The sequence below is a fragment of the Pyricularia oryzae genome, chromosome 2 (assembly GCF_000002495.2).
Source record: "Pyricularia oryzae 70-15 chromosome 2, whole genome shotgun sequence".
NCBI classification, from domain to species: Eukaryota; Fungi; Ascomycota; class Sordariomycetes; order Magnaporthales; family Pyriculariaceae; genus Pyricularia; species Pyricularia oryzae.
In genome coordinates, this window is record NC_017850.1 from 7,131,335 (window position 1) to 7,156,732 (window position 25,398).

The window sequence follows — 25,398 nt, forward strand, 5'->3', positions numbered from 1 at the left end:
TACACCAGCAAGCTTCGTGTTTTGCCTTGGTGCGGTGACTGGTGCGGTGGGATTTGATGTACAGAAAGGGGAGCGAGCGGGAACCATGTGGGTGAGCTTCCAAGTCCGTGTACTACTTTGTATGCGGATGGATGGATGGATGGATATTAAAAAAAACACAAACCCAAATGAAAACAACCGGAAGAAACCGCTGTGGCGTATCTGTGCAATTATTGACCCGATTGGGTTGGTTCCTTTAGGGTGCATGCCCAAAAAGATCCGTATTTTCCGTACCAGTAGTTACATACATGGCCTCGTCGTTATACGGAGTACCTTGTCCTGTCTGTTGCTAAAAGATAAAAAAGCAAAGAAAAGAGTTTTCTCGTATAGAGTTCAAAGTTTCAACGTTTGTTTGTTTACTCTTGGAAGAAAAGAAATGCTGTTAAAAATCGGTATCTAGGTGGCCAATGAAATGAAACGAGGATCGCGAAGTAGCAATAATAAGACGAGGCCAGCCTGGTGGTAGCTGGGACCTGGAAATATCCGTCCACTAACGTGGCGTGCCCCTGATGGCGTACCGTACACCCTAGCGCGAAGAGGAGGGAGCTATGACAGGAGGCTAGGCCACACAGACATGTCACTAATGTTCAAGCTGCTGAGGTTGTCCAAGGTTACTGGATCCTTCAGTCAGTTTTAGTTTTGTCAAAGCTGCCACAAGAGCTTCATGTAGAAATGATCACCGCTGTTGGTTGTGACATGTAGTGATTGGTGTATGTCGACTAGCCAAAACTGGACTGCCCAAAAAAAAAGCAAGTCAGAGAGCCGTAAATCAGTCCAGCTCATCGACAACAAACTCCGTCTCCTCCAGGCCCCTCAACACCTCCTCGACCTCACTAGGCTCCGTGATGCCCCACACCCCCGCGCCCTTGACGATGCCCTTACCACGCATTCCGACCTCCTTGCCAACCAGGTTCCTCCCTACCTTACCGGGCCCAATGCCGATCCAGCGTCTCACCTTTTCCCGCTGGTCGAGGTACCGTATGCTGTCCCACCACCTGACGGTCTCCAGGCACTGACGGGCTAGCAGGTCCTTGAGCTGGGCCTCGCTCTCGAACGGCCGGGCGCTGATGTTACTAACGCAGGGAATCTTGGCGGGAAAGGTAACCATGCCGCCGCCCTCACCGCCGGCAGCCAGCATGTCTCGCACCACTGCGACGGCTGGCCTCATGATGGGCGAGTGGAAGGGGCTGTCGCTGTTTAGGCGGACGGCGCGGGGGTCGTGACCCAGAAACTGCCTCACGTGGGCCACGAGGGTCTTTATGCGGCCCAGCTCGCCCGACAGCACGATCTGGTTCTTGCTATTGACATTTGCGATGGAGACATGCTCGATGGGTGCGGCCGAGGCCGACGACTCGGCCTTGGCGCCCTCGCTCGAGTGTCCCAGGAATTCGCGGATCGCCTGCACTAGCCGCGGCAGGTACTCGGGCTCCGTGACAATGGCCACCATGCCGTACTCGACGTCGGGCCTCCCCTCGCGCGCCGCCCTGGTCGCGGCCGCCATGGCCTGAGCCCGCCGCTGGACGAGCCGCAGGCTGTCGGCAAAGGTGAGGTAACCCCCCGCGACCAGGGCGGCGAACTCGCCCAGGGAGTGGCCCAGCACAAAGTTGACCTTGTGCTCGAGCGGGGAGAAGCCAAAGTCGCGCTCCAGCACGCGGAGGATCAGGATGGACGTGGCCATGATGGCAGGCTGGGCGTGAGGGGTGGCCGTCAGGAGCTTGTTGGGCCCGTCCCGGATGATGTCCGAGAGCTTGTAACCCAGACAGTCGTCGATCTCCTGGATTATAGGCCGGGCCGTGGAGGGGAAGTTCTCCAGCCAGGGCGTCAGCATGCCTACTTTCTGGACGCCCTGGCCGGGGAAGAATATTGCCGTTCTTGGGCGGCGAGGTTTCCCTGTGGTGGTGGAGGTGTGTTTGATAGATGAGGGGGGCAGTGCTGAGGATGGGGAAGTGGAGGTGGAGGTGGATGTAGATGTGGAGGCATTACGGTGTTGTTGCGATTGCGATGATGTTGACGGTAGAAATGGCGGTGGCAATGATGATGATAATGGTAAAGGTAAATAATTAGTAGTGGTTGGTATTGTGCATTTGTGAGCCCTCCTCCCAGCGATGCGCCGTGTGGCGGCCGTGATGTTTCCCATGGTGGCTTGATCCCTTGGCCCGTGACTGTCTTCCCTTGGTGATGCGATCCGCTGAAGCCGAGGTACAGGAAGATCAGCAGATCAACTGGCCGACCGACCACGCAATTGCAGTTGATGAACACAAAAGAAATTATTGGAGTGTATACGACGAGCCAAATGGGTTCCGTATATAATTTAGAACAATTACTGCTCAGGGAAGCTTTTCATGTTTGAAAAGCAACGGTGATGCAGTAAACCGAAAAAAAAAGAAGATGCAGGCCCAAGGCAGTGAGTGTATTAAGGTTGAGCTCAACTAAGCAAATCGCTGCTGAATGACGTGAAAGGTGTCAGGTTGCTTAGCCGTTGGCGCCCTGGGCACGAGCTTGGCGAACAGGAGCCGAGTAAGCCGCCCCATGGGGTAAGTACCATGAGTACCTAACAAAACGCCAAAGCCAACCGAATTTGGGACTCTCTACCATTTACGACTCGACACTTCAAGCTTTCTTTCTTTCTTTCTTCTTATTTTTTTTTCACAAAAAAAAACTGTCGGATCAAGTCAAAAAGATAAACAAAATCATTTATTTACAGGAGGAAGAAAAGACTTTTGCTTGCGAATCGCATCCTTTCATTTTCCCCTTCTTGCAAATACTAAACAAAGACATGTTTCCACCCTCATGTCCCCCCCTTATGTACAGCTAACCCTCTTGCACAACTTTTACGCAATGAGACCAAAGAACCTCAGCATCAGGTCCTCGTTGACCGGCGCCGTGTGCCCGACTCCGTTGCCAAAGAAACCCTGAAGCTTGCTGCCATCCCCGTAGATGACCTGAGTGTACTGAGCCGAGGGCACGCCCGTGACGTTGCGGGAGACGGTGACGTCGAGCACGTTGCTCCACTGCTTGAGCGCCTCATGGGCGCAGGCCGGCCGGACCAAAAAGTCGGCGTTGCCGTGCCAGATCTGCATGCGCGGCCGCCGGCCCGTGTAGCCCGGGTACGAGTTGCGCACAAAGTCGCCCCACTGCTGCGGCGTGTGCGTCAGGCCCTGGGCACACGTCTGGTTGGGCGAGAAGGGCGTCGCGCCCGCCGCTCCGGCGAAGCAGGCGTGCGCCGTGCCGCTGTAGGCAGCTCCGGCCTCGAACACGTCCGGGTAGGACCCCGCCATCACGTTGGTCATCATGGCGCCCGAGGACGAGCCCATGACGTACACCTTGTCCTTGTTGCCGTTGTACCGGTTGAGCGTGTAGTTGACCATGGCCACGATGCCCTTGGCGTCTCCGCCCTGGCCGTGCGTGAGCGAGGCTGGGTTCTGCACGTCCCAGCAGTTGGACTGGTTGGGAGTGCCGGCGTAGATCAGGATGAAGCCGTTCTGGTCAGCGTACGACGGCAGGCGCGTGCCGCTGAACCATTGGCGTGCGTTGCCTCCGCAGGGGTGAAGCTGTTGTGGGTGGGAGGTTGTGTTAGTTGAGATTGAGACTGGTGTTTTTAGTTCTTTTTTTCTCCTGAAAGGGGGAATATTGCCTACAGCAACGATAACGGCTGGATTGGCGGCTACGCGGTCCGGCACATAGATGAACATCTGGATGTTGGTAGGGTTGTCTCCCCAGTTGGTGACCTGTTGTAACTGCGCGGCAGAAGCCATGGCTGCTGTCGCCAGGACGGTGAAGATGCTGGAGAAACGCATTTTCGCGAGATGATCGTTGTGACACGAGTGATTTACGGGCCTTGGCAAAGTAAAGAGCGGCTGGGAACAAACAAGAAGAACTCGTGGAGGGCTTAAACCACTGATGAATCCTTAGATTGTAGTATTAATTCTTTCTCGTCTGAGCCCGGCCATCCCTTTCTTATATGTGACTCTCGTCAAACTGTCACGGGCCTCAAAAAAACGCCATCTCGGCTCGAATGACGGGAAAAAAAGACCTCTGCGCAAATATCATACATAGGCGGACAGTATTTCTCCGGTGACAACCGCAATTGGCGCCAGGGGGACGAGACACAGCTTTTGATCCGGGGAATGGCTCCATGGGTAGGAAACTTGGTGCATAAAAATCTGTTTAGATTAACTCGAACAATATAGACCTAACCAAAGTTTTTCTTGGTACCTGCCGTTTGAACCGTCTTGAGCAATCGCAATCTTTTGCAGACTTGTAGGTCCAGTGACGTTCCAACGTGGGATCGACAAGCGGCTAAAGTCAAACAGGAAAAGACAAGCAGCTTGCTAGCCGCGGAGCAAAGGCCAGAAACGGACCTTGGGACTTCAAAAAACGGGACACGGAAGCAAGACTCCCCTGACAGCGGGGTGCATCGGCATCGAGGCTCGGGATGAAACGGTGTGGGAGTTGAAGTCGGTAATTGAAGACTGCCGAAACAACATCCCGAATTCGGGGATGAAATTCGAGATTTTCATTCGCTCTAAGACGTTTTTCTGTGTCTTTCCCGTCCCTTTTCTCCCACGGACAGAATTTAGCGGAACGAGTGTGTGTCGTTGAGATGAACATACAACAACGATCGAAAGTGAGATTCGAGAACCACAAAATAATGTGCAATGTTGCACGAGGGTCAATCAACCCCAGGTAGGTGCAGGGTTAGGGGTATGCCGCTGAATAATGGATCCCTGCCGTAAGGCCAGGTACCTGCAGGGATCAACTAGCCTAGTGTCCACAGTCCACAGCCTGACTAGGTAGGGGACAGCTTTCCCGCGCAATTGCAGATCGCGACAAAGACAAAGACACCTTCGACCGGTTTCGACAATTTGCACTGCAGGAATCCGATTTTTATACTTTTATACAAGTTCCCGGCATGGAAATTAACAAAAAACTGCTCATCAAGATTTAGGAGTGACCAACATCAAAAATGTCGGGCTTCCTATCCCTAATAGGGTGGACTTTTCTACCCAAGGTAAGTCTCGCCGTTGCACATCAACCAGCATCATGCCCACCACCATCTGGCAGCCACAGAACTCAGTTGACGTCTTTAAAATGATATACAGCTTGTGACCGGCTGGGTACAAACGATATACTATGGCATAACCGTCCGCGCCGGCGATCCCAAACCCCAACCCGGCACCGTCCGCTACGCCGAGCACCGCCGCCGCATTCACATACTCGTCGTTTCTCTCTACCTCCTCTACACCATCTACGAAGCCGATTACGAACTGCGGCGCGAGGGCTCTTTCTACTCGGACCTGGGCCTCCTCCCCTCGGCGACTGAGAAGGAGATCAAGTCCCGCTTCCGCCGACTCGCCGCCCAGTTTCACCCCGACAAGGTCTCAGGCGACAGTGACGGCACCGCGGCCCTCTTCTTCATGCGCCTCAAGACCGCCCAGGAGACGCTCATCAACCCGGCCCGCCGCTTCGCCTACGACCGTCTGGGCCCTGACGTGGTCTCATGGACGCGCTGCACTACGATCCGCGACTATGTCTCGCAGGGCCTGCAGAACCTCGTGCCCTTTTACGGCGTAACCGCCGCCCTGATGTGGTTTCTGGGCTGGATGGGATACCTCGAGTGGGGACGCACATGGCGCTGGCTGACCTTTTCGGCCATGTTCCTGTTCGAGGTCCACGTCGTCACCCGCCCGCGCCACCCTGCCCTGTTCGTCCGCTTCGTCAACCCGGTCCTCACTCGCCTGTCCACCCTCGTCGGCACGGCAGCCGTCAACCGTCAGCAGCAGCTCTCCTCGCCATACCTACCCTTCCAGGCCATCCAGCTCGCGCGCAAGGTGGCCGTGACGCTGTACGTGGCGTTTTCGCACATCGGCCCGCTGCTGGGCGCCGACACGTCGAGCGGCAACATCAACGTGTCCCGCAAGGAGCGCGATGCGTCCAAGGCCGACGAGCAGCTGCACCAGGCCCTCATGCGCCTTGAGCAGATGGCCGGCGCGGTCGGCGGGGACGCCGACAACCTGCTCAAGATGGAGCTGGTACCGTTCCAGGGCGACGCCGAGGCCGTGGCTAACGTCCAGAGCAAGATGAAGGAGTGGCTCGTCAACAACACGATTCGGTCGGATCCGATGGTCAGGGATGCTCTGGGGACGGCGCTGAGGAGGAGGAGGGTCGATGCACCTCACGGCGCGCAAGGGACCAAGTAGACTAGACCGTTTTCTGTTGGCAACATTGGCATTTATTGGCGTTTTGAAATGACAGTTTATTTTGACATTGGTATATTTGCAAACTCGACCATATTCTCATGACGATGAATGGCGATATATTATTCAGAGTTGTTTAGTCAAGACTTAATTACGAGCCCTTGATCGTTAGGCTGGCCGTTATCCGTAATCCCTTCAGTTCAAGCAAAGGGAAGGCACTGTGCATGCTGTAGTAATGCGGCATGCCCAAAGATCGACCTACCCTATACGGAGGTACCTGCAGACAACTTTACTACGCGCAAACACCTAAAGTGGATGATACTGTGTGTTGCATGGATGATCAGCCAATATTCACATTTCCCCCATCATCGTCATCAAATCAACCAGACAAATAGGTTTTAGTCTATCGTAGCAGTTCAGTGGCTTCGTAATACACCTCTTGAATTCTTTTGCGTGGGGGTCAACCTCTCTTATGCAGCACGCAGGTATGACAATGACAACAAACGCGGGGAAATCTGTGCCAGCTGAAATGTACCCGTGATCAACAAGTCCAATCAGACGGGCCGCTGGGTAGAGAACCAGCTAGGTTGCATCATCCATACCGGCCGAATTCCAGGTACAAGTCCCCGATTCGCCTTTTGTGTTGCGTGTGTGTTTTTTTTTTCGTAGTTATTAGTTTTTTGTTTGCACTGTACGTACCCGTTTTCGTAACTTTGTACTTTTTTGTTTGCTTCAAAAAGTTCTACCACGTATGCTCGGGTGGCGCAGGGGGTTGATCAACCCGAACCTGGTTTTGTTCAAACATCTCCAGTTTTATTTTTATTTTTTCTAGGGGATTAGGGGTTTCTTTAATCTTATTGCTGATGACCTGTCCTTCGACAATCACAAACTACAATTGAATGGAGGACATCTTATTGTGATTTTCATCAAAACGGCATCTTCCTTTTACTCATTCACCTCGTCCAAGGCACAGTCGGATTTTAAACTTGGACAGGGATCCACCACCCACCCCCAAATCGTTGGGTTACAAGGAGGGAACACGTTCGGGGTGTCTCAGTTTCACAAGCTCCGTCGTTGAGGGAGGGTAGAGAGAACGAAATACCTGTCAGCAACGAAAAGGGTCTGCCGAAGAAGGTTGTCACGCAACAAAAGCTCACAACTAACCTAAGCTCCGATGGATCGGGCGTGGGAGTGTGTGTAACTGCATTACTTCTAAAACCTTCTCTTATGAGCCGAGGCTTCTGCCCAACCAGTCTTATTTTCTTAGCGTCCCGTCTCTCTGTGTTGGCTCTGGCCAGGTGTACCTTGAACCTATTTCGACCCCCAAAAAAAAAAAAACCATCTCATCTGCTCTGGCTATTAATTATCACGCCTTCCGCGCTAGGCCCATACTACCACGATTTAGTGAGCCTTGGGGTGTCTGCACACTCATCTTGCGGACAGGGGAGATCTCAAGATAATTTTTGTTGAGCCATTGTTAATATCCCGCCTTTTCTTTTGATCGTACCTTTTCTGGCTGAAAGGGTAAAGGCATAAAAAATTCAGGGGGATTCCAAAAAGGTCACAAATAAAAACCAAAAAAAGGAGCATGAGGCTCTACCCTCGCTGGCCTCTCCGCGTGGAGACGACAGCCAGCTACGCGGGCGTGCTGATCCCGCTCGAGGAGGCCCACCTGTATAGCCACTCGGCGCGTAGCGGAAGGACCGAGTACGAGGAGCCGCCGTCGACGGCCGACAACAACAATGATGACGAGGCCGGGGGGAAGCGCGGTGGGGAGGAGGCGGGCATGCTCGAGATGCGAGCGGCCGAGTATAGCATCGAAGGGTTGAGGCGTGAGGTCCGGCTGGGCAGCGGAGGAACCCGGCCGATCGCCTACGAGATGAAGTCCAAGCTCATTAACAAGGCTGTCCAGGACATAGGCATGGGCCGGTACAACTGGCAGCTGTTTTTCCTGTGTGGTTTTGGCTGGTTTGCGGATAATCTGTGGATGCAGGTGAGCTTTTCTTTTTGCAAACGATTTTTTCTGGTTCTATTATATTCTCAAAACACCGACGCTGAAACTTGATACTTATACTCCAACAAGGGTGTCTCCCTCCTCCTACCCTCACTCTCGGCCGAATTCGGCATTTCGGAAAAGACGGTCCGCTACACGACCTCGACCCTCTTCCTCGGCCTCTGCGTCGGCTCCTTCACCTGGGGAATCGGCTCCGACATGATGGGTCGCCGCATCGCCTTCAACGCGACGCTCTTCATCACGGGCGTCTTTGGCATCTTGGCCTCGTACGCCCCGTCATGGGGCTGGCTGTGCCTGATGCTGGCCGCGTTGGGGTCCGGCGTGGGCGGCAATCTCCCCGTCGATGGCGCCCTGTTCCTCGAGTTCCTCCCCGACGCCAGCAGCAGCCTGCTGACCCTCTTGTCCGTCTGGTGGCCCGTCGGCCAGCTCTGCTCCAGCCTGTTTGCCTGGTACTTTATGGCCAACTGGCCCGTCGACCAGGGCTGGCGCTGGTTCGTCTTTGCCATTGGCGTCGTCACCCTGCTCATGTTTGCCCTGCGCTTTTTTGTCTTTAACCTGTTCGAGTCGCCCAAGTTCCTGCTATCAAAGGGCCGACAGGCCGAGGCCGTCGCTGTCGTTCACGGCCTCGCCTACCGCAACGGCGTCAAGACGTGGCTGACGGAGAAGATCATGGACGACGTTGCCGGCGAGGACGATGACGACGACGACGATGCCTTTGCCTCTTCTGCCTCCAGGCGGCTGGCTCTCGACACCACCTCAGTCCTGCGCGCCAAGCTCGCCTCCTTCTCCGGAGACCGCATCCGCCCGCTGTTCAGCAACAAGACGCTCGGCCTGGCCACCGCCATCATGTGGTTCATCTGGGCCACCATCGGCCTGGGCTACCCTCTCTTCAACGCCTTCCTCCCCCAGTACCTCTCCCGTGGCGTCAGCGACTCCACTACCGGCGCCGCTCCCGTCGTCGCCGCCCGCGCCGACACGCAGCCCCAAGCCATCTCCGCAGAGACCTATCGCAACTACGCCATAACCTCCATCGTCGGCGTGCCGGGCTCCCTCCTGGCCGCCTACACAGTCGACCACCCATCCCCGCTGCTCGGCCGCAAGGGCACGCTCGCCATATCCACCTTGGTGTCCGCCATCTTCCTCTTTGGCTTCGCCACGCTGGGCACGACGCCGTCGGCGCAGCTGGCCTTTTCGTGCATCGAGGCCTTTTCCCAAAACATCATGTACGGCGTGCTGTACGCCTTTACGCCCGAGATCTTCCCCGCTCCGGTCCGCGGCGCCGGCACCGGGGTGGCGAGCTTCCTCAACCGCGTCGCGGGGCTGCTCGCCCCCGTCCTGGCTGCGAATATACCCGGCGACGGCTCCACCGCCCCCATCTACCTCTCCGCCGTGCTGATCCTCGCCGCCTTTGTCGGTATGTGTCTCATCCCCATCGAGACGAGGGGGAGGCAGAGGCTGTGAAGCGAAGTATAAGGAACAAAGGAAAGACGAAAGGGGGTTTCCTTGAGATGTTGTCATGCTTTGACATGCCATTACCATATAGACTTGTGTTTTTATATGTCTTGTTGCTTTCACTTTTACAGCCAAGCTCTGGCAACCTTGTTCACATATCAGCTGGGCAACAAATTATTCTAGTTTCCTGTACCCAACGAAAACCACTGGCTTTTGGAGATGTTTCCATTCCAGCTTTCACTATAAAAACAACTCGGTCTGTTGAGTCTACTCTGCACGCACAAAAGTTTAATCGTGTTCGCTCGCTGAAATACAAACGAATATTCCCCTCTTGTAGCGCTAATCACAGCCACTGTCCTCTGATGACAAAGCAGAAGCCAAGTTCTGTACAAAACTAACATCAAAACCATCCAGGCTACAACAGCCAACGCCGTTCCCATCCAATAACGCCGTCAGTCCTAATGGAAAGCAAACAGTCGATCACCACACTCCCAAAACACCGCTGTCAATACAGACCACTAATACAGAGAGGGCATCACAGAAAAACCTGTTGAGCACTAACACCGCTCACCTAAAGCATCTCACCATCCCCTTCCTCGGCAGCCGCCACGTCTTCGTCCTCGTCCCAGTCTACTTCGTTCTGCATGGCCTCAGCCTGCCTCTGCACCTCGGCCAGGCCAGACAGCTCCAGCACGTAATCCTTGTCTGACAGCGCCTTCTTGACAAACTCCCACCCATCAGACTTGTACGCGCCGACAATGGGCGAACTGCACGCACTGCAGTTCGGGTACGACTCGCCGCTGATGATCATGTTCTGGAAGTTGGCCAGGAAACCACGGACCTGGTGAGGAACTATGCCTAGGGCGTGGTCTGGCGGGTCGCGCTGGTACTCTGGGTTGCCTGGCGGTCCTGTGGCCTTGGGAGCCGGTGCGTGTTCCCTCTGCGGGTGCTGAAGCACGCTCGTGAGCATTTCAACCAGCATTGCTGATGCAATGGCTGCAACTCCGGGCCGAGTTACCGTGCATTGCTGGTCTAATGTCTGGTCCTTCATTGACTATACGTTGTTGTGTCAGTAAGAGCGTTCCACGTGGGTACAGACAGTGTTCTTTGGGTATTGCAGTATAAAACTTACGTCAGAAGGTGCCACAACGTCGTTGCAGAAATAGCACCCCAGAGTCGACTCGGTACCATCTTTTGGCGCAGCACCGTGACGCATGACCACATATGTATCGAAACCAAGGGCCGCATTCATGACGATCTTGCCCTCGGCTTTACCCATGACCGTGGGCAACCACCTAGACTCCCTAGTGTCCATCAGCAAGAAAACGACATCGTGAGCCTTGATAAGCTGCTGGAGCTTCTCAAAGTCCTCCTTGGTTTGTGCTTCGTTGAGCACCGGGTGGCCAAGCATCGGCACAGAGAGTACATGACCCTCAGCTTCAACACCTGGATTGATCTTCTTGAGGGCTTCGGCCGCCTTGGGTGCCTTTGGTACACCACCAGAGAGGCAGTCCTCGAACTCAAATAGTGGTTGACGGACAGGATTGGAGAAAGATACGTTGCCGTAGTCGACAAAAGTGATCTTGCGAACTCCCCAACCCATCAGGTTGCGTGAAACATAGCTCCCGAGCGTTCCTGCACCTAGAAGCAAGCACTTGAGAGACCGCATTGCTTCCAGGTCGAGCTTTGGCGAAATGCGCCACTTCATGAGCTTCAGGTTCAGGTCCACCGCCTGATCCGCAATCCGTGTCGGGTCCATGTACTCAGCAAGACTGATGACCCGAGCTTGCAACTTGCTGCTAGGGTGACGCTCCCAGCCTGTGACCTTGGGCATCTCCGAGGTCTGTGGCGTGGCAGGGCCTTCAGAGGCGAGGGGAAGAACGATGCTCCGAGGCTCATCCCTCCTAGCCTGAGTATCTCGGTAGCACAATATATTGGCCTTTTGGAGCTGGAAGCGCTGCCTAATCAGAACAAGCAAGTTCCGTAGGGGCCAAGATGGGTTCTCGGCGTAGCTGGAGGAGTCGACGAAAGCGATATATTGATCCTCTTCCTTGATCCCCTTGAAAAACCCCTTTTCAAATTCACCCAACGCACCAATGCTCCATGTGAAGCCAATGTCGTCTCCGTCCGAATCATCACGCGGCAGACCCCTTCGGAAGGGTCCGGAGCGGTATGGGACCTTCTTGGCGAGGAAAAATCCGTGCTGCCTGGTGTCGTGCGCATAGCGAAAAGTACCGACCTCATTGACAAGCGCGGTAGTCTCCTTAGAACTGAAGCGTGCTAAAGGTCCATCCCGCCTCCAAGCTGGAACTGAATGAAGGGTAGGGTATGCGAACCAGTATGTGAAACGGTACTTTTTGAGATCTGCATAAGACAGAATTGCAAAGGAGGAGAGAAGTGAAGGGATTTCGTATATGGAGCCATCTTTGATAGCATCCCAGATCTGGAAGTATATGGTTAGCAGGTAAGGAGGACAGTTGTTTCTTGAACGGAGTCAGTAATCATATCTCGTACATACCTGAGCTCCAGCCTGTCGTAATATCGCTCCCTTGTCTGCCTTCTTGAAATCTTCTATGGTGTTGAAATTCCTGATGCTACCGTCTGCGCGAGTATATCCCATAGGAACACTGACGATGGGCCTAGGGTTAGCACGACGTACTCCACTCATCCATTTCGGTACTTTGATTCACTCAGAAAAACATGCAGCAAGCACATACTGTGAACTAGACAACGCCCCGCCTTGTATTTGCATTCTTGTGCTTTCGGCTGGTGGCCTCTCCGACATTGGCTGGTAGAGGCCAATAACGGGGCGCACCGAGTCGTCGAGCTTGTCATGATCTAGCTTGCGAGAGAAGAGAGCGGAGTAGAAGGGCATCTCTATCTGTGACTCGAATGGCGCAAACTGCAGAGTCTGAGGTGGCGCGACGCCTGCCGCGGCCGCCTCATCATTTCCGGACATGATTGAATGTAGTAACGGTTCAAGCTAGATATGCAACCCTTGGTTTTGTCGACGCTCCAGTATAGCTGTTGTTTTGGTGGACTGTGAGCAAGATTTCTGGGTACTCGTACAGCGAAAAGTATACGAAACTTATTATCGATGCCAGTAGGGCGGAGAATGATGATTTTCTGATAACCTCTGAAAAGTGAGGAAAGCGATGACAAAGGTTGGATGAAAGCTCCAGCTGTCTGGTGTAGAGAGACTTTGTGGGTGATGGCTGCCTGCTTACTTGCCTGCACAAGAGCTCAACCAGCTGCAGGTGGGATTGGAGATGATGTATTGCGGGGTAACCTTTGGGGCGGCAGCTGCTGCTTTGCGTGTTGTGCGCGCGCGTGAGTGGGCCCTTCTGAAACTTCCCCTGGAAGCATCGATGCGGTTATCTGTGGTGCTGACCAGGCTTGCCAGGCTGCAATAGGCCTCCACTTCTACTGAATTAGGCGCCTTACCTGAGGTCAAAGTCAACCTGCTAACTTTAGGTAGTCTGGGCGATTATCCGTTTCAGCAGGGTGAAGCCAAATGCATTAGATAACGACACGTGGTGTATGACCTGTGATCTCTCTCCAAATTTTTTTGGGTTGATTTCTTCCGAAAAAATACCTTGGGCATGTGGCATTTTTAGGCAACACGATGGTAGTCAGAAGTTCATCTTGTCATATGGAGGAAGCTCGAGACACCCTGGTCATGCTCTGTTGGCGGGGCTGACAGGGGCAGGACGGGAAAATGTCGGCCTAGTGTCGCCCTGTCAAAACATTGTGTCTAGCAGACTTTTGGTTCTCGGGACGCTGTTGCTCACTTGTGATACTTTTCACATGGCTGATGTATCAACTCCACATCAAAGCAATTAGTAAACATCGGCAACTTGAGAAAGCTGACTGATTACATACCCAAAGTTCACGGACACATTTACTCAGTGACTATTCTTTCTCCAAACTATGCTTATTGGCATTTGCGGCAGTACGTTCAAAAACACAAACCAGACTCCGAAGCCTCAAGATCCCGTGACCGAACTTTTTATCCTGGCTGTGAAAGCTGAAACAGGACCCATTCAGGTCTCTGTGCCGGGAAGAGCACTGTCGCTCAATACTTAGTTGAGCATCATGGCTTCAAACAGCTTCGCATCAGCGAGTCCCTGAAGGAGTCGGTGAAGGTAGAGGGCCAAGATGGCGTCAACGGCACCTCCATGCGGGAGCAGACAGGCGTCACTTTGAATGGCAAATTACTAGAGTTTCCCACCGAGACTGACCTTCTGGATTTTGTCACTAAACGATGGCGAGATCGCTTCGTGACGCTGGTCGAGGATGCCAACCTCCTCGACATCCTCGCCAAACGCCCTTTCTTTCTCCTCATCAGCGTCGACGCCCCGCTCACCGTCCGCTGGGAGCGCCATCAAAAACGGCAAAAGGAAGACACAGTACAGGAGGACCTCGCAGCCTTTGTCCAGCGCTCCGACGAGCACCTCTACGATGCCGCCTCCGGCCACATGGCGCTCATGTCGCGGGCCACGGTCCGGCTGCTCAACACGTCGTCGTCAGTCGCGCACCTGTTCGCGACGCTGGGCAAGGTCGACCTGCCCAACGAGGACCGCCTCCGCCCGACCTGGGACGCGTACTTCATGTCCCTGGCTAGCCTGGCGGCGCAGCGGTCCAACTGCATGAAGCGGCGGGTGGGCTGCGTCCTCATCCGCGAGAAGCGCGTCGTCTCGACTGGATACAACGGCACGCCGAGGGGCCTGCTAAACTGCGGCGAGGGCGGGTGCGGGCGGTGCAATGAGGGACTGAGCTCGGGCGTGGGACTCGCGACGTGCTTGTGTCTGCATGCGGAGGAGAATGCGCTCCTCGAGGCCGGGAGGGATCGGATCCGGGATGGCAGCATCCTGTACTGCGATACGTGTCCGTGTCTGACGTGCAGTATCAAGATCGCCCAGGTGGGCATCAGTGAGGTTGTTTACAGCCAAGGTTATAGCATGGATACCGACACGGCTGCAGTGCTGCGTGAGGCTGGGGTGAAGCTGAGACAGTTTGTTCCTGTGAGTGATATCTCTTGCCTTTTTATCTCCCGTATTGTGGGTATTCCAGCTAACCAATTATGAATTATTTATGGGCAGCCACCAAACGGCTTGATACATCTAGAGAAGTCTGAACTGTACTGAGATGATGCCTACGAAAACTCAACCCCTGAAATGAAAAGAGCAGTTTAATTTTATTTTATTTTATTCCTTCCTTTTCCCCCCTTTTTTTCCACAGTAGAATTACTGCAACATTACTTGACATTAGAGGTACTGCGCACCAATCTGTGAAGTCTTGCGGTATTTTACACTTTCAAGCGGATCTCGTTCGACCCAAACTGGCCACTCCAGTGACGTGTGGTGCAGATATTGGGTGGGCAAGCCTTCGATCGAACCATCATTCCCGCCATGACCGTTGGACGCCTCCTAGGTTTTTTGCAACCAAGTTCTGCGCGAAATCGGCTAACCTTCCCATTCCAGGTCCAGGGAAATACCGGGCCGAATAGCACCGCATCTTCATGACCCTCTTTTGTTTTTGCTTTTGCCTTTTGTATACTCTCCTACTAAGCACGATTCTTCTCGTCACCGGCACGCCCGGAGATGATTGGGTTACCCTGACAGCCCAATCACAGAAATGACTAAGGTACGGTAAGGTAGCCGTCCAGAAAAAAGCCTGACAAGGCCTAGCATCTCGGCAAAACGGGGGAGCAAAAGCTTGTTAGTGAACGCCAAGTGGGGCGTTAGCGGGGAGGCAGGGGAGCTCGGCGAAGCTGGGGTAAGCCCGAACCCAGTTGGTCTGCCTGGAGTATAGCGAGCGCTACAGTACATACTCGTTCCAAGCTGCTTGCCCGTTGTCATGTGGCTGCATGCAAGCAAATGAAAGGCTTATTTGGGATGTCATGGAGCCACATCCTTTCTCGTTATGGTACCTCATATGGTTGAGAGCTTTGCCTCGGTGACATGCAAGGGTAGAAGTTTAAACCGGGGTCCTCCTCTTGTCCTTTCTTTGTCCTTCTGGTAGATCGCTCTATTCTTCCTTCCTTCTTCTTCACCTACATCACTCCCATCTCATTCGATCTAAGCTCATTGTTCATTTTATCTTGGAGTTTACCTGTCCTTGAACGTTAACAGCCCCTTGCCATACCCTTGTTGTGCTTGTTGCGACGTTATTTATCAACAATACCTCTCTACGTCTGAAATCAATTTCAGGGTCCCGTTCGCAAGCCACACCTTTTTGCGCCCAAAGTTCTGTTAACAACGCCTCCTCACGGAATTTCGGAGAAGTTCTATTCGCATACAGGAAAGCCAAGATCTAGAACAGGTAAGCATAGCTGTATTTACTATATATCTTACTCCCCATAACTTATCTAAAACACAAAGTCCCTCCGGTGCACAAACCTCCTCTTCGTTCGCTCGGCTCTGTCTAGCTACGACATAGCTGTGGTTGTGTGTCCGACCGTCAAGAGTATACACCGCCGCATGTCAGGGCGCAAAGCAAATCCTTCATTCTGCCCCAACATTGCAAGAGACAGGAACAAATTATTCTGCTCTTCCAAGAAACCAAGTCCATCCTCGAGACACAAGTTTTTCTGGGCACCACGCCCCAAAACAACTTGACATAAGAGTCCGACTGACACACCCAGCATAAGCGAAACGCAAAAAGGACAAGAAAAGCAACATATAACGCTGAGATAAACACACACACACACACACACACACACACACACACACACAAGCCTGGCACAGCAGCCAGCAAATTTTCGGTCATCGAACAAAGAGCAAAACATGCCCGCAATCAACACAGGAGTCCTCGTCAAGCGCGAGGAGAACTGGGCCAAGCAGGAGGCCGGCGTCGTCGTCGTCTTCTGCCTTGTCTTCGTCATCGCCTGCATCGTGGCCGGCGTTTTCATCTCCAAGAAGCTCACCGCCAGGAAGCAGAGGAAGGCTCACGCCGAAGCTCAGGGTGGAAAATAAAGGAAAGCATATAGTGGGAGAAGCGGAAAAAGGCCGTATGGGGCCATTTACGGATATCGTACATCTAGCGATTTAATAGAGGGTGGTTACTACATTCATTGTCTACCTAGACAATAACCTTTCGACTTTGCTTCATTGGTATTCCTGCCTTCTTGCAAGACTTTTTCTTTTCTTTCTTACTTTCCCCGTGGTAAACAACAGCACCCCGCGTGATCAAACGAGCTCTGCGACATATTCACGCAGGCAACGGCGCTCGTCTGACGTTAGAAGCTGCCAAGGTTTAGCTAAAATGCTTTGGAGCCGAGTCGGAACGCCCAGACTAAGGTTTGGATGCTTTTCCATCCCAACTTTGGTGCAAAAAGTCGAGTTTCGGCTATCGCCCCAGGAATAAGTACGGAGTAGCTACCTTTTCGGCTACTACCTACTTACCTGACGCAAGACACTCGACCACTCACATGCGATACCGGCCTAAGCTTCGTCGTTGAGGGGGTGTACCTGACTCGATTGTGAATGTGCTAGACTCGCGCCGACGTAGTAAGTGAGCTTCCGAACCTATACCAACGAAGGCCTAGAAACTCAATTCATGCCATAGGTAGCTTCTAAGCTAGGCTTAGACCTTACGTCATGACACGCTGAGCAATCATGCCGGAATTGACTTTTTCTTTTTCTTGACACACACCAATACTGAATGGCATTCCTCTACTTCTCGCTTATTCAGCTATGATGCTAGTTTACAGTATGAACTACCGGCGCCATATATCAAAAACAGGAAAAAAAGAAATCCAAGCTCGCCCCGAAGCTCACTCTAGCAGTTGATGACGGCCGGACCAGGTGGGTAGTATACGCCTCCGGAACCGGACATGTCGGTGGCGCCGCCGGCCCCGTAGATATTGACGAGGATTCCTCGGTCGTTGGCAGTGTACGCGCCGGGGAACTTGACCGTCTGCGAGGGGGAGAAGCTGCCAGACCCCGAGACGTTGATCTGGGCGCACGAGCTGTAGAACTGGAATTGGTTCTGCCTGTTGGCCGAGTGCAGGGCCAGCAGCTCGACGCGCATCAGGTACTGGCCGGGGGCGACGCACGACGGCAGGTTGAAGTAGTGCCAGCCCTGGTTCTGAATCAGGGTGTCGACTGCCCACTTCTTGGAGCCCGAGTCGAAGCCGACCGAGTTGATCTTGAACCAGTTCACGCTGTTGGGGTTAGCCGAGGCGGCGTTGTCAACCTTGGCCAGGTAGACCTGGATCGGACCCTTGTGCGAGGCGGCGATGGGGTGGTCAGGGTCATTGGGGATCTGGGCGCCGCCGATTATGTGGCCGTAGTATGCACCCACCCTGGCGCCGGAGGGGACGTCGATCACGGCGGAGGAGGTGGTGCCCGGGGTGCCGCAGGTCAAGGAGTTGGAGTTGACGTCCATGACAGGGTTGTTGTTGCTAGGGGCCCGGATGCCGGTTAGTTGGCCCATGTCCTTGCCGTTGACGGACACTTTCTGTCCATAGCCATGTCTCGATTAGCCAGTGACTTTGGTAAGTTGAATAGGGGCAGGGTTATGGCAAACCAACCTGGAAGATGGCGTGGGCTTGCACTGCGGTGACACAGGCAGCAACAGTAGTGAGTGAGAACTTCATGATGGGCAAAAGACTGTGGTGACTCTTCGACAGGCCTGCTACTATCTTCGACTATGAAGGTTCCCTTTCCAGAAGATCGACGCGTCGCGGGATGGCAGGGTGACATTTCAGATCCGATCAATGTTTGTTCACAACATGGGAAAAGACGCATTTATAGTCGATACATTACAGTGCCGGCAATCAACCAAGCGGTGGTCCTCTCCGCAGTCCAAATAGGGATGTTGCTCTCCTTCCCATACGGGATCTATACACCGCGCAGGCTATCCGAAATTCGTGAGACAGATAAAGTGCAGGCGGTGCCGAAGAGAGCCAAGATTGTGCTCGGCGCCACTCAGTGTACTCACTTGGACGGCTGGACATTGTCCACAAATCATCGGCATTGGCATTCACATATCGCATGCGGGTGGCTGTGGGATAGACTACCAGGCAATCTGTTCCAGGCCTGCGCAAAGCCGTCAATCTGACATGACGGAGGACGGATGACTGCTTTGACGTGAAAGCAGACAAGGGGCCGGCAATCTATTCCCAAACAGTGGGCATATTACACCGAGTCAGCTGGAGAATACGGTCCGGGAAACCCGTGATTGACGCCTCTGTGGGGGCGAACTCTGTGAGCTCATGTGCGAGGTTTGCTGCGGCATGTATACTAGCGCCCTTGGGACATACGTAGAAAAGTGCTATATGCAAAACCATCGAACGGCAGCTTGCTAAGCAGATCGACGTGTCTAATGCCAGCTTTTGGGAGAAGCGCTCTTGGCTTCAACTGGGGAAATTATTCAACGGTCCAGAATCCCGTTCGAGAGCCCTTCTTTTGCATTTGTGTGACACGAGAGTTTGGGACGGAGGGTTTAGGCAAAAACCGTTTCTTCCGCATCGCAGCCATAGCAAAGTGTATGGTTGGCGTTAGACCAAAGCAGCTTCCCAATAGAGACAAGTCGGAAGAAGACTACCTCTTGGAACCGAATCTGATAGATTGCGGTACTGGACTGCCGACCCCATGACGACGTCGATCTTGTTCCTAGGAAAAGAGTGCAAGCACAGCAAATGCCGCCAAGCGAAGATATTTATAAATCATAAAGTCCCGCATTGAAAGTTAGGCGCTATCGAAGGCCAAGGTGAGCGACGGCGCAAGAGAGGGTGAAGAGGCCGTGTATGGCCTCGCTTGAGAGGCATAAAGCCATCTGCCGCGCCAAGGTTGGATTGTAATGCAGAGATGACAAGTGATGATTCTGGATGCTGCGGGATTGTTGCGAGAGATGATGGTAAAGGGTAGGTAAGAGGTTCCATCTTGACAGGCAGAAGCTGGTGTAAGGGTTAGGGTCCAATTGAGAACATGTCCAGCAAAGCTCAAGCCATGACAAGGAGCTGCTACCATGATTATGTCATCTAAGCTACCAGCCAATCACAACAACGGCTTTTGTCAAGGCAAATCCAATCAATGGGTGGATGGAAACAAGGCGCCGGGTCCGAGATGAGAAGCTTTGGTGATATTCGAGGAGCTGCCGGCAAACTACCATCACCACATTTCCTCAGAACCCGCGCCGACGTCGACCTCCGAAAACCCGAAAACCACTCAATTGTACCCGGCCCAGCCTCGGCGCCGACCGTATCGTCGAAATGGCAAGCAAAATGACGCCTTTAATCCGCACCGCCGTCCGGTCGGCGTGCCGCTCAACACCAAAGTCGCAGATCAGCATGAGCAGCAGGACAATCTCTTCGACGGCCTCAAGACGTAGCGATACGCTCATGGTCGTACGTACTCCTTTAGCTAACCTGCGTACCGTCAATACTGCTTGCAAGTCGTTGACAATGGAACCCTCAATCACAAACAGCACCGCAACACGCCCGACAACAACCCAGACATCCCCTTCAAGTTCTCGGCCCAGAACGAAAAGGTCATCACCGAGGTCCTGAAGCGTTACCCTCCCCAGTACAAGAAGGCCGCCGTCATGCCGCTGCTCGACATTGGCCAGCGTCAGCACGGCTTCACCAGCATCAGCGTCATGAACGAGGTCGCCCGCATCCTTGAGATGCCTCCCATGCGCGTCTACGAGGTCGCTAGCTTCTACACCATGTACAACCGCACCCCCGTGGGCAAGTACTTTGTTCAGGCCTGCACGACGGTATGCGGATTCATTACCCTACAGCAAGAAATTTCTTGCCTGCTACAGCTCCGGCAATCTTTCATGTGAAGCGTTGAGCCTAGAGACTAACCGTTGCTAACTTTGCCCTCAAATCGACAGACACCATGCCAGCTCGGCGGCTGCGGCTCTGACGCCATCGTCAAGGCCATCAAGGAGGAGCTCGGCATCTCTCAGGGCCAGACCACCCCAGACGGCCTCTTCACCTTTATCGAGGTTGAGTGCCTCGGCGCCTGCGTCAACGCCCCCATGATCCAGATCAACGATGACTACTACGAAGATCTGACCCCGGAGACCACCAAGAGCCTACTTGCCGGCCTCAAGGACCCCAGCAAGGCGGTGCCCCCGGCTGGTCCTCTGAGCGGCCGCCACTCGTGTGAGCACAGCGGAGGCCTCACGAACCTGACGAGCGAGCCATGGGGTATTGAGACCACGAGGAGTGATCTGTAAGGAGATCGACTAAAGTTGTAGCAGGAGCCGAGAAGCTGGGGCAGGTAGAACTAGTGGATCATTTTTTTTTTGGTTGATAAGATGTCATCTGTAAGAACGGATGGGTAAAAGACAAGAGGAAAAACACCAATTCTTTTTTTATGTACATACACTCTGTATTGTCAAATGCATCCAGGAAGGTTTCAAGAAGATGATTTGAATGTTCGCACGTGCTTTAAGACGGATGGGTCCAGAATCTGCTTGTAGTTTATAAGCTTCCATAATATCCAAGCTATAGGAACATCCGACAAGTAAAATCATACATATGGGCTGTTGCCCATCGTCACATTGAAAGTACGGGCGTGATACAACCCCCAAGAAACCACGCAAATCCGCTCGCAGGCTCGCAAAAGAAATGCCAACATGGGGCCAGGACGAATCTAGTCCAGCCTCAGAATCCATCCATCTCCCAACTTCCTCCCGGCCTCGTCGACACCGCCCCAGACGACAATGGCATTCTCGTCCGCAAACCCGGCGACGCCTGCCCAGCCTCTAGGCCCCGGGCCCGAGGCGGCACGTACGTCATCCTCGTCAAAAGCCCGGGCCTGGACGCGGTACCACCTGCCCTCGCCCGACTTGCGGCGCAGCACCTTGCTGAACCTGTCAATGGCGGAGGCGGTGGTCATGCCTTGCGCGGGGACCTGGTAGGCCCAGGCGTCGTCGTAGAACTGGCCGGCCTCGGGGCCCTCGCCCAGGAGGACGACGATGTACTCTCGGCCGCCGCCGGTCGCGACGACGCGCATGCCGTGTGCGACCCGGGGGCCCGGAGAGGGGTGCTGCGTGGCGTCCTCGGCAGTGTGGTCCGATTCTTCGCCGAGCGACCTCCACGAGCCGCTGCGGGCCGTGACGCTAACCTCCTCGCCCAGCGCCGACTTGTCGTCAAACGTGTCCAGGCCGAGCACCAGGTACTCGAGCGCCGCAATGTCCCCGCCGAACCTGTACAGCCGGGACCTGCTGACGCAGATGGCGGCGCCTGCGATTCCCGCGCCGGGTGCGTCGGGAAGCTGCTGCCAGACTCGCGAATGCACGTCAAAGGCCCAGACGTCGTTGGTCCGGGTGCCGTCGGCGAGCACGCCGCCGTGCACGAAAAAGGTGCCGTACCCGTCGGTCTCCTCGTCCACGGCCGCCGCGGCGATTTTGCCTACGATAGGTGCCTGCGGCGTTCCCACTTCGGCGCTGTCGCCCTCGACCCACTCTCGCCAGTTGCTCGGCCGTCGGCCGGCGTGCTTGTTGAAGCCCCAGCTGCCGCCGCCTTCGCGCCTGCTGTGGCCGTGCTCGCCCGGCTTCCCTGGCCTGTCGGTCGCCGTGGCGCAGTGCTGTATCCTGGGGGAGGGGTAGGTCGGGTGCGCGACGGTACTGAGCGTGAGCGGGGTCAGAGGGGCGGGGAGCGCTGGCGGCTTGGGGTCCAGGGCGGTCCAGTCGTGCGTCCTTGTGTCGAATGCCCAGACGCGGCCACGTTCGTCCAAGGGAGTTTTGCTGTCGATGTCGGATCCACCAAAGATGAATATGCGGCTGCCGATCACGGCTGATGCATGACCTGCCCGGGCGGGCGGGACCTTGTCTGCTGGAGGTGCAGGGCCGGCGGGGGCTTTCCCCTTATCCATCCTACTGGGGCTGGGTGGTACAGGAGGCTGCTCTTCAGCTTCTTCGCCCGCGGCGGAGACAGCGTCGTCGGGGACTGGCTCGTTGATGATGGGCAACTCTGGCGCGGTAGCCGTTGTTGGGGACGTGAGGGAAATCTCTGTGAGGTCCTTCTCCTTGCTTGTCTTCGCCATCTCCTGTGCCGGAAGAGTGACGCCCTCCTCCTGCGGCGCGTGCTCGACAGCCACGGGGGCGGCTACGGCCTTGATGGTGTAGTAGTCTGCGCTTGCGCCGCTCATGGGCAGGATGACGGCGTGCATGTCATTGGTGACCTGGCCGCCGCGGGACGATGTGTCGCCGCCAAAGATGTAGGCTGTGTTGCCGACGACGTCGATCGTGTGATTGGACCGCGGGAGCGAATCCATCGAGATGCGCTCCCAGCTGGCCTTAATGGCGTTCCTGTCCGCGGGCGCGCCGCCCATGCCGGGGATGGATGACATGGACGGCAGGCTAACTTTGGGCATGCTCGGCATATTTGGCATATTGGTCATGCTGGGCATATTAGGCATGTTTGGCATATTTGGCATGTTGGGCATGTTCGGCATGTTAGGAAACTTCTTGGGTAGTGCCTGCGGCACGGTCTGTAGCACCTCGGTGGTGCGACGCTTGAGAGTGGCAAAGGACTCCATGGTGGGCAGGCTCGGCAGAGCGTGAATCTGGGGTCTTTGTCACTTGTTGATTGTCAGTATAGGTTGGAAAAGTTGACCAGCAATGCAGATGATGGTTGAATTATGTGTTTTGCTCGAGAATAAGACTGGGTCTGGTCTGGGGATGGGGTGCCTACCTGGCTGAGGTACCTGAGTGAGGCCTGTTGGAAGAGGGGAAGCTAGCTGAGCTGTGACGTAGGAATGTACCTTGTGCGAATAAAGGCACGCCAACCAAAGTTACCTAGGTAACGCGATTGAATAACACCTTGAACGAGACAGTACTAAAACGACACGATGATTGACTATTGGAATACCAATTGATCCCTTCGCCAGTATAGATCAGAAGGATGCGATGCAAAGACACGAAATGGGCAGCCCGGACGGCCTGGAGTCAGCAAGGAGAGGAAATATCTTGCACTGCCTTGCCTGCCTCCAGAACACACAAGGATCTACAGTCAATCCGATGTCGACCCCAGCAGCCAGGGTGGGACACGAGCCAAAAGTTGGCCAGTCATGGTCCCTGAGATGGGATGACATGTGGGGCTAAACGGTTATCATTGTTAGGAGAGACAGCGCTAGAGAACCTCTCGAGGTCGACTCCAACGAGCATAACCGTGCAGGGCAGGACATGACAAACTACCAAGCTAATAACATTGAGTTCTTTATTGTATATTTTCTGGTTACCAAGTCCGCCTCGGGCTCATCGCTGCTATTACTTCCACGTGTAACAAATATGATTAGAAATTAACCTTGCAGCCCAGGCAATGACATACCGGCTTGCCGGCTACCTACGAGGCGCGTAAGAACAAGCTTTACCGATGGCAATTGTAAGCTAAAACATCCCCACACGAATATGCCACTTCTCTTCCACTGGCCCGGCAACCGTCAGGTGAATCGAGTTCCGTTCCAGCATTCCCGCCAGGTCTTGATTCGTCTGTCGATGTTGTTGAATACGAAATCTGGGATCGATTTTTCCTCGGGGTTTACCAAGTGCCGAAGACAAGGCAAATTAACTACTGTAGAACCCGAGCCCGAAGCGCTGCTATTAGTCTCTGTAAATGCGTCGACGGCCCACTCCCTTAATTCCAGGTTCGAACAATGGAAACGGAAGCGCTGAGATTGCTTGTGATCATGTGATCTGTATGAGCCTAGGGCTATAGGGGTCTCAACCGCCGAAAATAAATCATCTCGGTCCTGTGGCGCAATGGTAGCGCGTTGCTTTCCGGTGGCAGAGGCTTTGGGTTCGAGTCCCAACGGGATCGATTTTTTTGGACCACGGGCTAGCTGGGCTATTCTTTTTGCCTGTTGTTTGGTCCAGTAAAACATCTCCCAGAAGCATCGCCAACCAACACAAGAATCCTCCAGACGAAGACAACAAAAAGCAAAAAAAAAAAAAACATGTTTGTTTGTCATGGGGGCGCAATATATTGCACCATTGGCAGCTTGCTAAAGCGCCCTCGACATACCTCAACTGGCGCAGTATGACCGTCAAGTTCGTGCCTCGAGCGATATTGTGTGCTGAGATGTCAACTGACAGTTTCTTGTATACCTACCTAATTATGTGGAGGATGTAGTAGATCTGAACAGGTATGGACCTGGAGGATACCATCCTCTCCTGATTGGTGATAGTCTTGATGAGAAAAAAGTACAAGATCGTTCACAAGCTTGGTCACGGCAGCTACCTACCTAGGTACCTACTCAATGACTTCGCTTGCCCAGACTAGCAAGGTTCCAGATACTTTACGGTCAAGGTTAGCACCTCCAACTGTAATGGGAAAGAAGTCAAAATCTTGAAGCAGCTGGCAAGCACGCCCAACAAAGCACCATGCCAGGCCGTGGTTTGATACGTTTTGCGCACCCATGGGAAGCCGCTTTCTCCAGGGGTCCCTTCCCACGTTTTTCCATTTTTCTGGCTCGAGGTTCCAAGCAATGACGTCTCGCCTCCCAAGGCCAGACTGCGACTCGCCGATTTTGGGACCGCATTCTGCCCGTCCACTGAAACTAGGCTTGAATCTTGTACCTCCAGGGAGCTCTGGCGGCCAGAAGCCTTCCTTGATTCGGAAATCTTCTGTCGTTTCCCTCCGACATCTGGAGTCTCGCGCTGATGCTTTGGGGCCTTTTCCGGTGGAGTGGTGGGAAAAGTGCAAGGGGAGGTCGAGGTGTTTCGTGGAGAACG

The 25,398-nt window shown here is 54.2% G+C and overlaps 11 protein-coding genes and 1 non-coding gene across 13 annotated transcripts; 7 read left to right on the forward strand and 5 right to left on the reverse strand.

The window, feature by feature from the left end:
- Positions 1 to 162: 162 nt before the first annotated feature.
- On the reverse strand, positions 163 to 2,469 carry MGG_07293 (malonyl CoA-acyl carrier protein transacylase). The gene has a single exon (XM_003715473.1). The coding sequence runs from the start codon at positions 2,174 to 2,176 to the stop codon at positions 809 to 811; it is 1,368 nt and encodes a 455-aa protein (XP_003715521.1). The 5' UTR covers positions 2,177 to 2,469; the 3' UTR covers positions 163 to 808.
- Positions 2,470 to 2,748: 279 nt separating this feature from the next.
- MGG_07294 (feruloyl esterase B) lies at positions 2,749 to 4,666 on the reverse strand. Its single transcript, XM_003715474.1, has 3 exons — positions 4,401 to 4,666; positions 3,678 to 4,186; positions 2,749 to 3,590 (listed from the first exon to the last, which is right to left on the reverse strand). Exons 2-3 carry the CDS (start codon positions 3,834 to 3,836, stop codon positions 2,871 to 2,873), a joined length of 879 nt encoding a protein of 292 aa, XP_003715522.1. The 5' UTR covers positions 3,837 to 4,186; positions 4,401 to 4,666; the 3' UTR covers positions 2,749 to 2,870.
- Positions 4,667 to 4,865: 199 nt separating this feature from the next.
- On the forward strand, positions 4,866 to 6,443 carry MGG_07295 (uncharacterized protein). Its single transcript, XM_003715475.1, has 2 exons — positions 4,866 to 5,050; positions 5,142 to 6,443. The coding sequence occupies exons 1-2, from the start codon at positions 5,006 to 5,008 to the stop codon at positions 6,237 to 6,239; spliced, it is 1,143 nt and encodes a 380-aa protein (XP_003715523.1). The 5' UTR covers positions 4,866 to 5,005; the 3' UTR covers positions 6,240 to 6,443.
- A 528-nt stretch (positions 6,444 to 6,971) lies between these two features.
- MGG_07296 (membrane transporter) lies at positions 6,972 to 10,031 on the forward strand. Its single transcript, XM_003715476.1, has 2 exons — positions 6,972 to 8,229; positions 8,320 to 10,031. The coding sequence occupies exons 1-2, from the start codon at positions 7,825 to 7,827 to the stop codon at positions 9,709 to 9,711; spliced, it is 1,797 nt and encodes a 598-aa protein (XP_003715524.1). The 5' UTR covers positions 6,972 to 7,824; the 3' UTR covers positions 9,712 to 10,031.
- Positions 9,867 to 13,164, reverse strand: MGG_07297 (ubiquitin-like modifier-activating enzyme ATG7). Its single transcript, XM_003715477.1, has 4 exons — positions 12,420 to 13,164; positions 12,221 to 12,329; positions 10,835 to 12,145; positions 9,867 to 10,756 (listed from the first exon to the last, which is right to left on the reverse strand). The coding sequence occupies exons 1-4, from the start codon at positions 12,659 to 12,661 to the stop codon at positions 10,274 to 10,276; spliced, it is 2,145 nt and encodes a 714-aa protein (XP_003715525.1). The 5' UTR covers positions 12,662 to 13,164; the 3' UTR covers positions 9,867 to 10,273.
- A 249-nt stretch (positions 13,165 to 13,413) lies between these two features.
- On the forward strand, positions 13,414 to 14,983 carry MGG_07298 (deoxycytidylate deaminase). The gene is made up of 3 exons (XM_003715478.1): positions 13,414 to 13,654; positions 13,750 to 14,726; positions 14,805 to 14,983. The coding sequence occupies exons 1-3, from the start codon at positions 13,633 to 13,635 to the stop codon at positions 14,847 to 14,849; spliced, it is 1,044 nt and encodes a 347-aa protein (XP_003715526.1). The 5' UTR covers positions 13,414 to 13,632; the 3' UTR covers positions 14,850 to 14,983.
- A 1,007-nt stretch (positions 14,984 to 15,990) lies between these two features.
- On the forward strand, positions 15,991 to 16,394 carry MGG_15898 (uncharacterized protein; the record flags this gene model as incomplete). The annotated part of the gene is made up of 2 exons (XM_003715479.1): positions 15,991 to 16,026; positions 16,086 to 16,394. Coding segments are annotated over 2 exons (273 nt in total), but the record flags the coding sequence as incomplete, so codon positions are not given.
- Positions 16,395 to 16,490: 96 nt separating this feature from the next.
- On the forward strand, positions 16,491 to 16,679 carry MGG_15899 (uncharacterized protein; the record flags this gene model as incomplete). Its single annotated transcript, XM_003715480.1, has 1 exon — positions 16,491 to 16,679. One exon carries the CDS (start codon positions 16,491 to 16,493, stop codon positions 16,677 to 16,679), a length of 189 nt encoding a protein of 62 aa, XP_003715528.1.
- Positions 16,680 to 17,264: 585 nt separating this feature from the next.
- MGG_07300 (cellulose-growth-specific protein) lies at positions 17,265 to 19,522 on the reverse strand. The gene is made up of 3 exons (XM_003715481.1): positions 18,971 to 19,522; positions 18,239 to 18,823; positions 17,265 to 18,165 (listed from the first exon to the last, which is right to left on the reverse strand). The coding sequence occupies exons 2-3, from the start codon at positions 18,302 to 18,304 to the stop codon at positions 17,485 to 17,487; spliced, it is 747 nt and encodes a 248-aa protein (XP_003715529.1). The 5' UTR covers positions 18,305 to 18,823; positions 18,971 to 19,522; the 3' UTR covers positions 17,265 to 17,484.
- Positions 19,523 to 19,754: 232 nt separating this feature from the next.
- On the forward strand, positions 19,755 to 21,193 carry MGG_07301 (uncharacterized protein). Its single transcript, XM_003715482.1, has 3 exons — positions 19,755 to 20,056; positions 20,137 to 20,427; positions 20,548 to 21,193. Exons 1-3 carry the CDS (start codon positions 19,922 to 19,924, stop codon positions 20,893 to 20,895), a joined length of 774 nt encoding a protein of 257 aa, XP_003715530.1. The 5' UTR covers positions 19,755 to 19,921; the 3' UTR covers positions 20,896 to 21,193.
- MGG_07302 lies at positions 21,090 to 23,638 on the reverse strand. Of its 2 annotated transcripts, XM_003715484.1 has the most exons (2): positions 23,360 to 23,638; positions 21,090 to 23,246 (listed from the first exon to the last, which is right to left on the reverse strand). In XM_003715484.1, the coding sequence occupies exon 2, from the start codon at positions 23,202 to 23,204 to the stop codon at positions 21,315 to 21,317; it is 1,890 nt and encodes a 629-aa protein (XP_003715532.1). In that variant the 5' UTR covers positions 23,205 to 23,246; positions 23,360 to 23,638; the 3' UTR covers positions 21,090 to 21,314. The 2 variants fall into 2 exon arrangements, with proteins under 2 accessions (XP_003715532.1, XP_003715531.1); XM_003715483.1 differs by lacking the exon at positions 23,360 to 23,638 and having other exon boundaries at positions 21,090 to 23,324.
- Positions 23,639 to 24,412: 774 nt separating this feature from the next.
- On the forward strand, positions 24,413 to 24,484 carry MGG_20034. The gene has a single exon. It is a non-coding gene; the product is annotated as a tRNA-Arg (tRNA).
- The last annotated feature ends 914 nt before the right edge of the window (positions 24,485 to 25,398 follow it).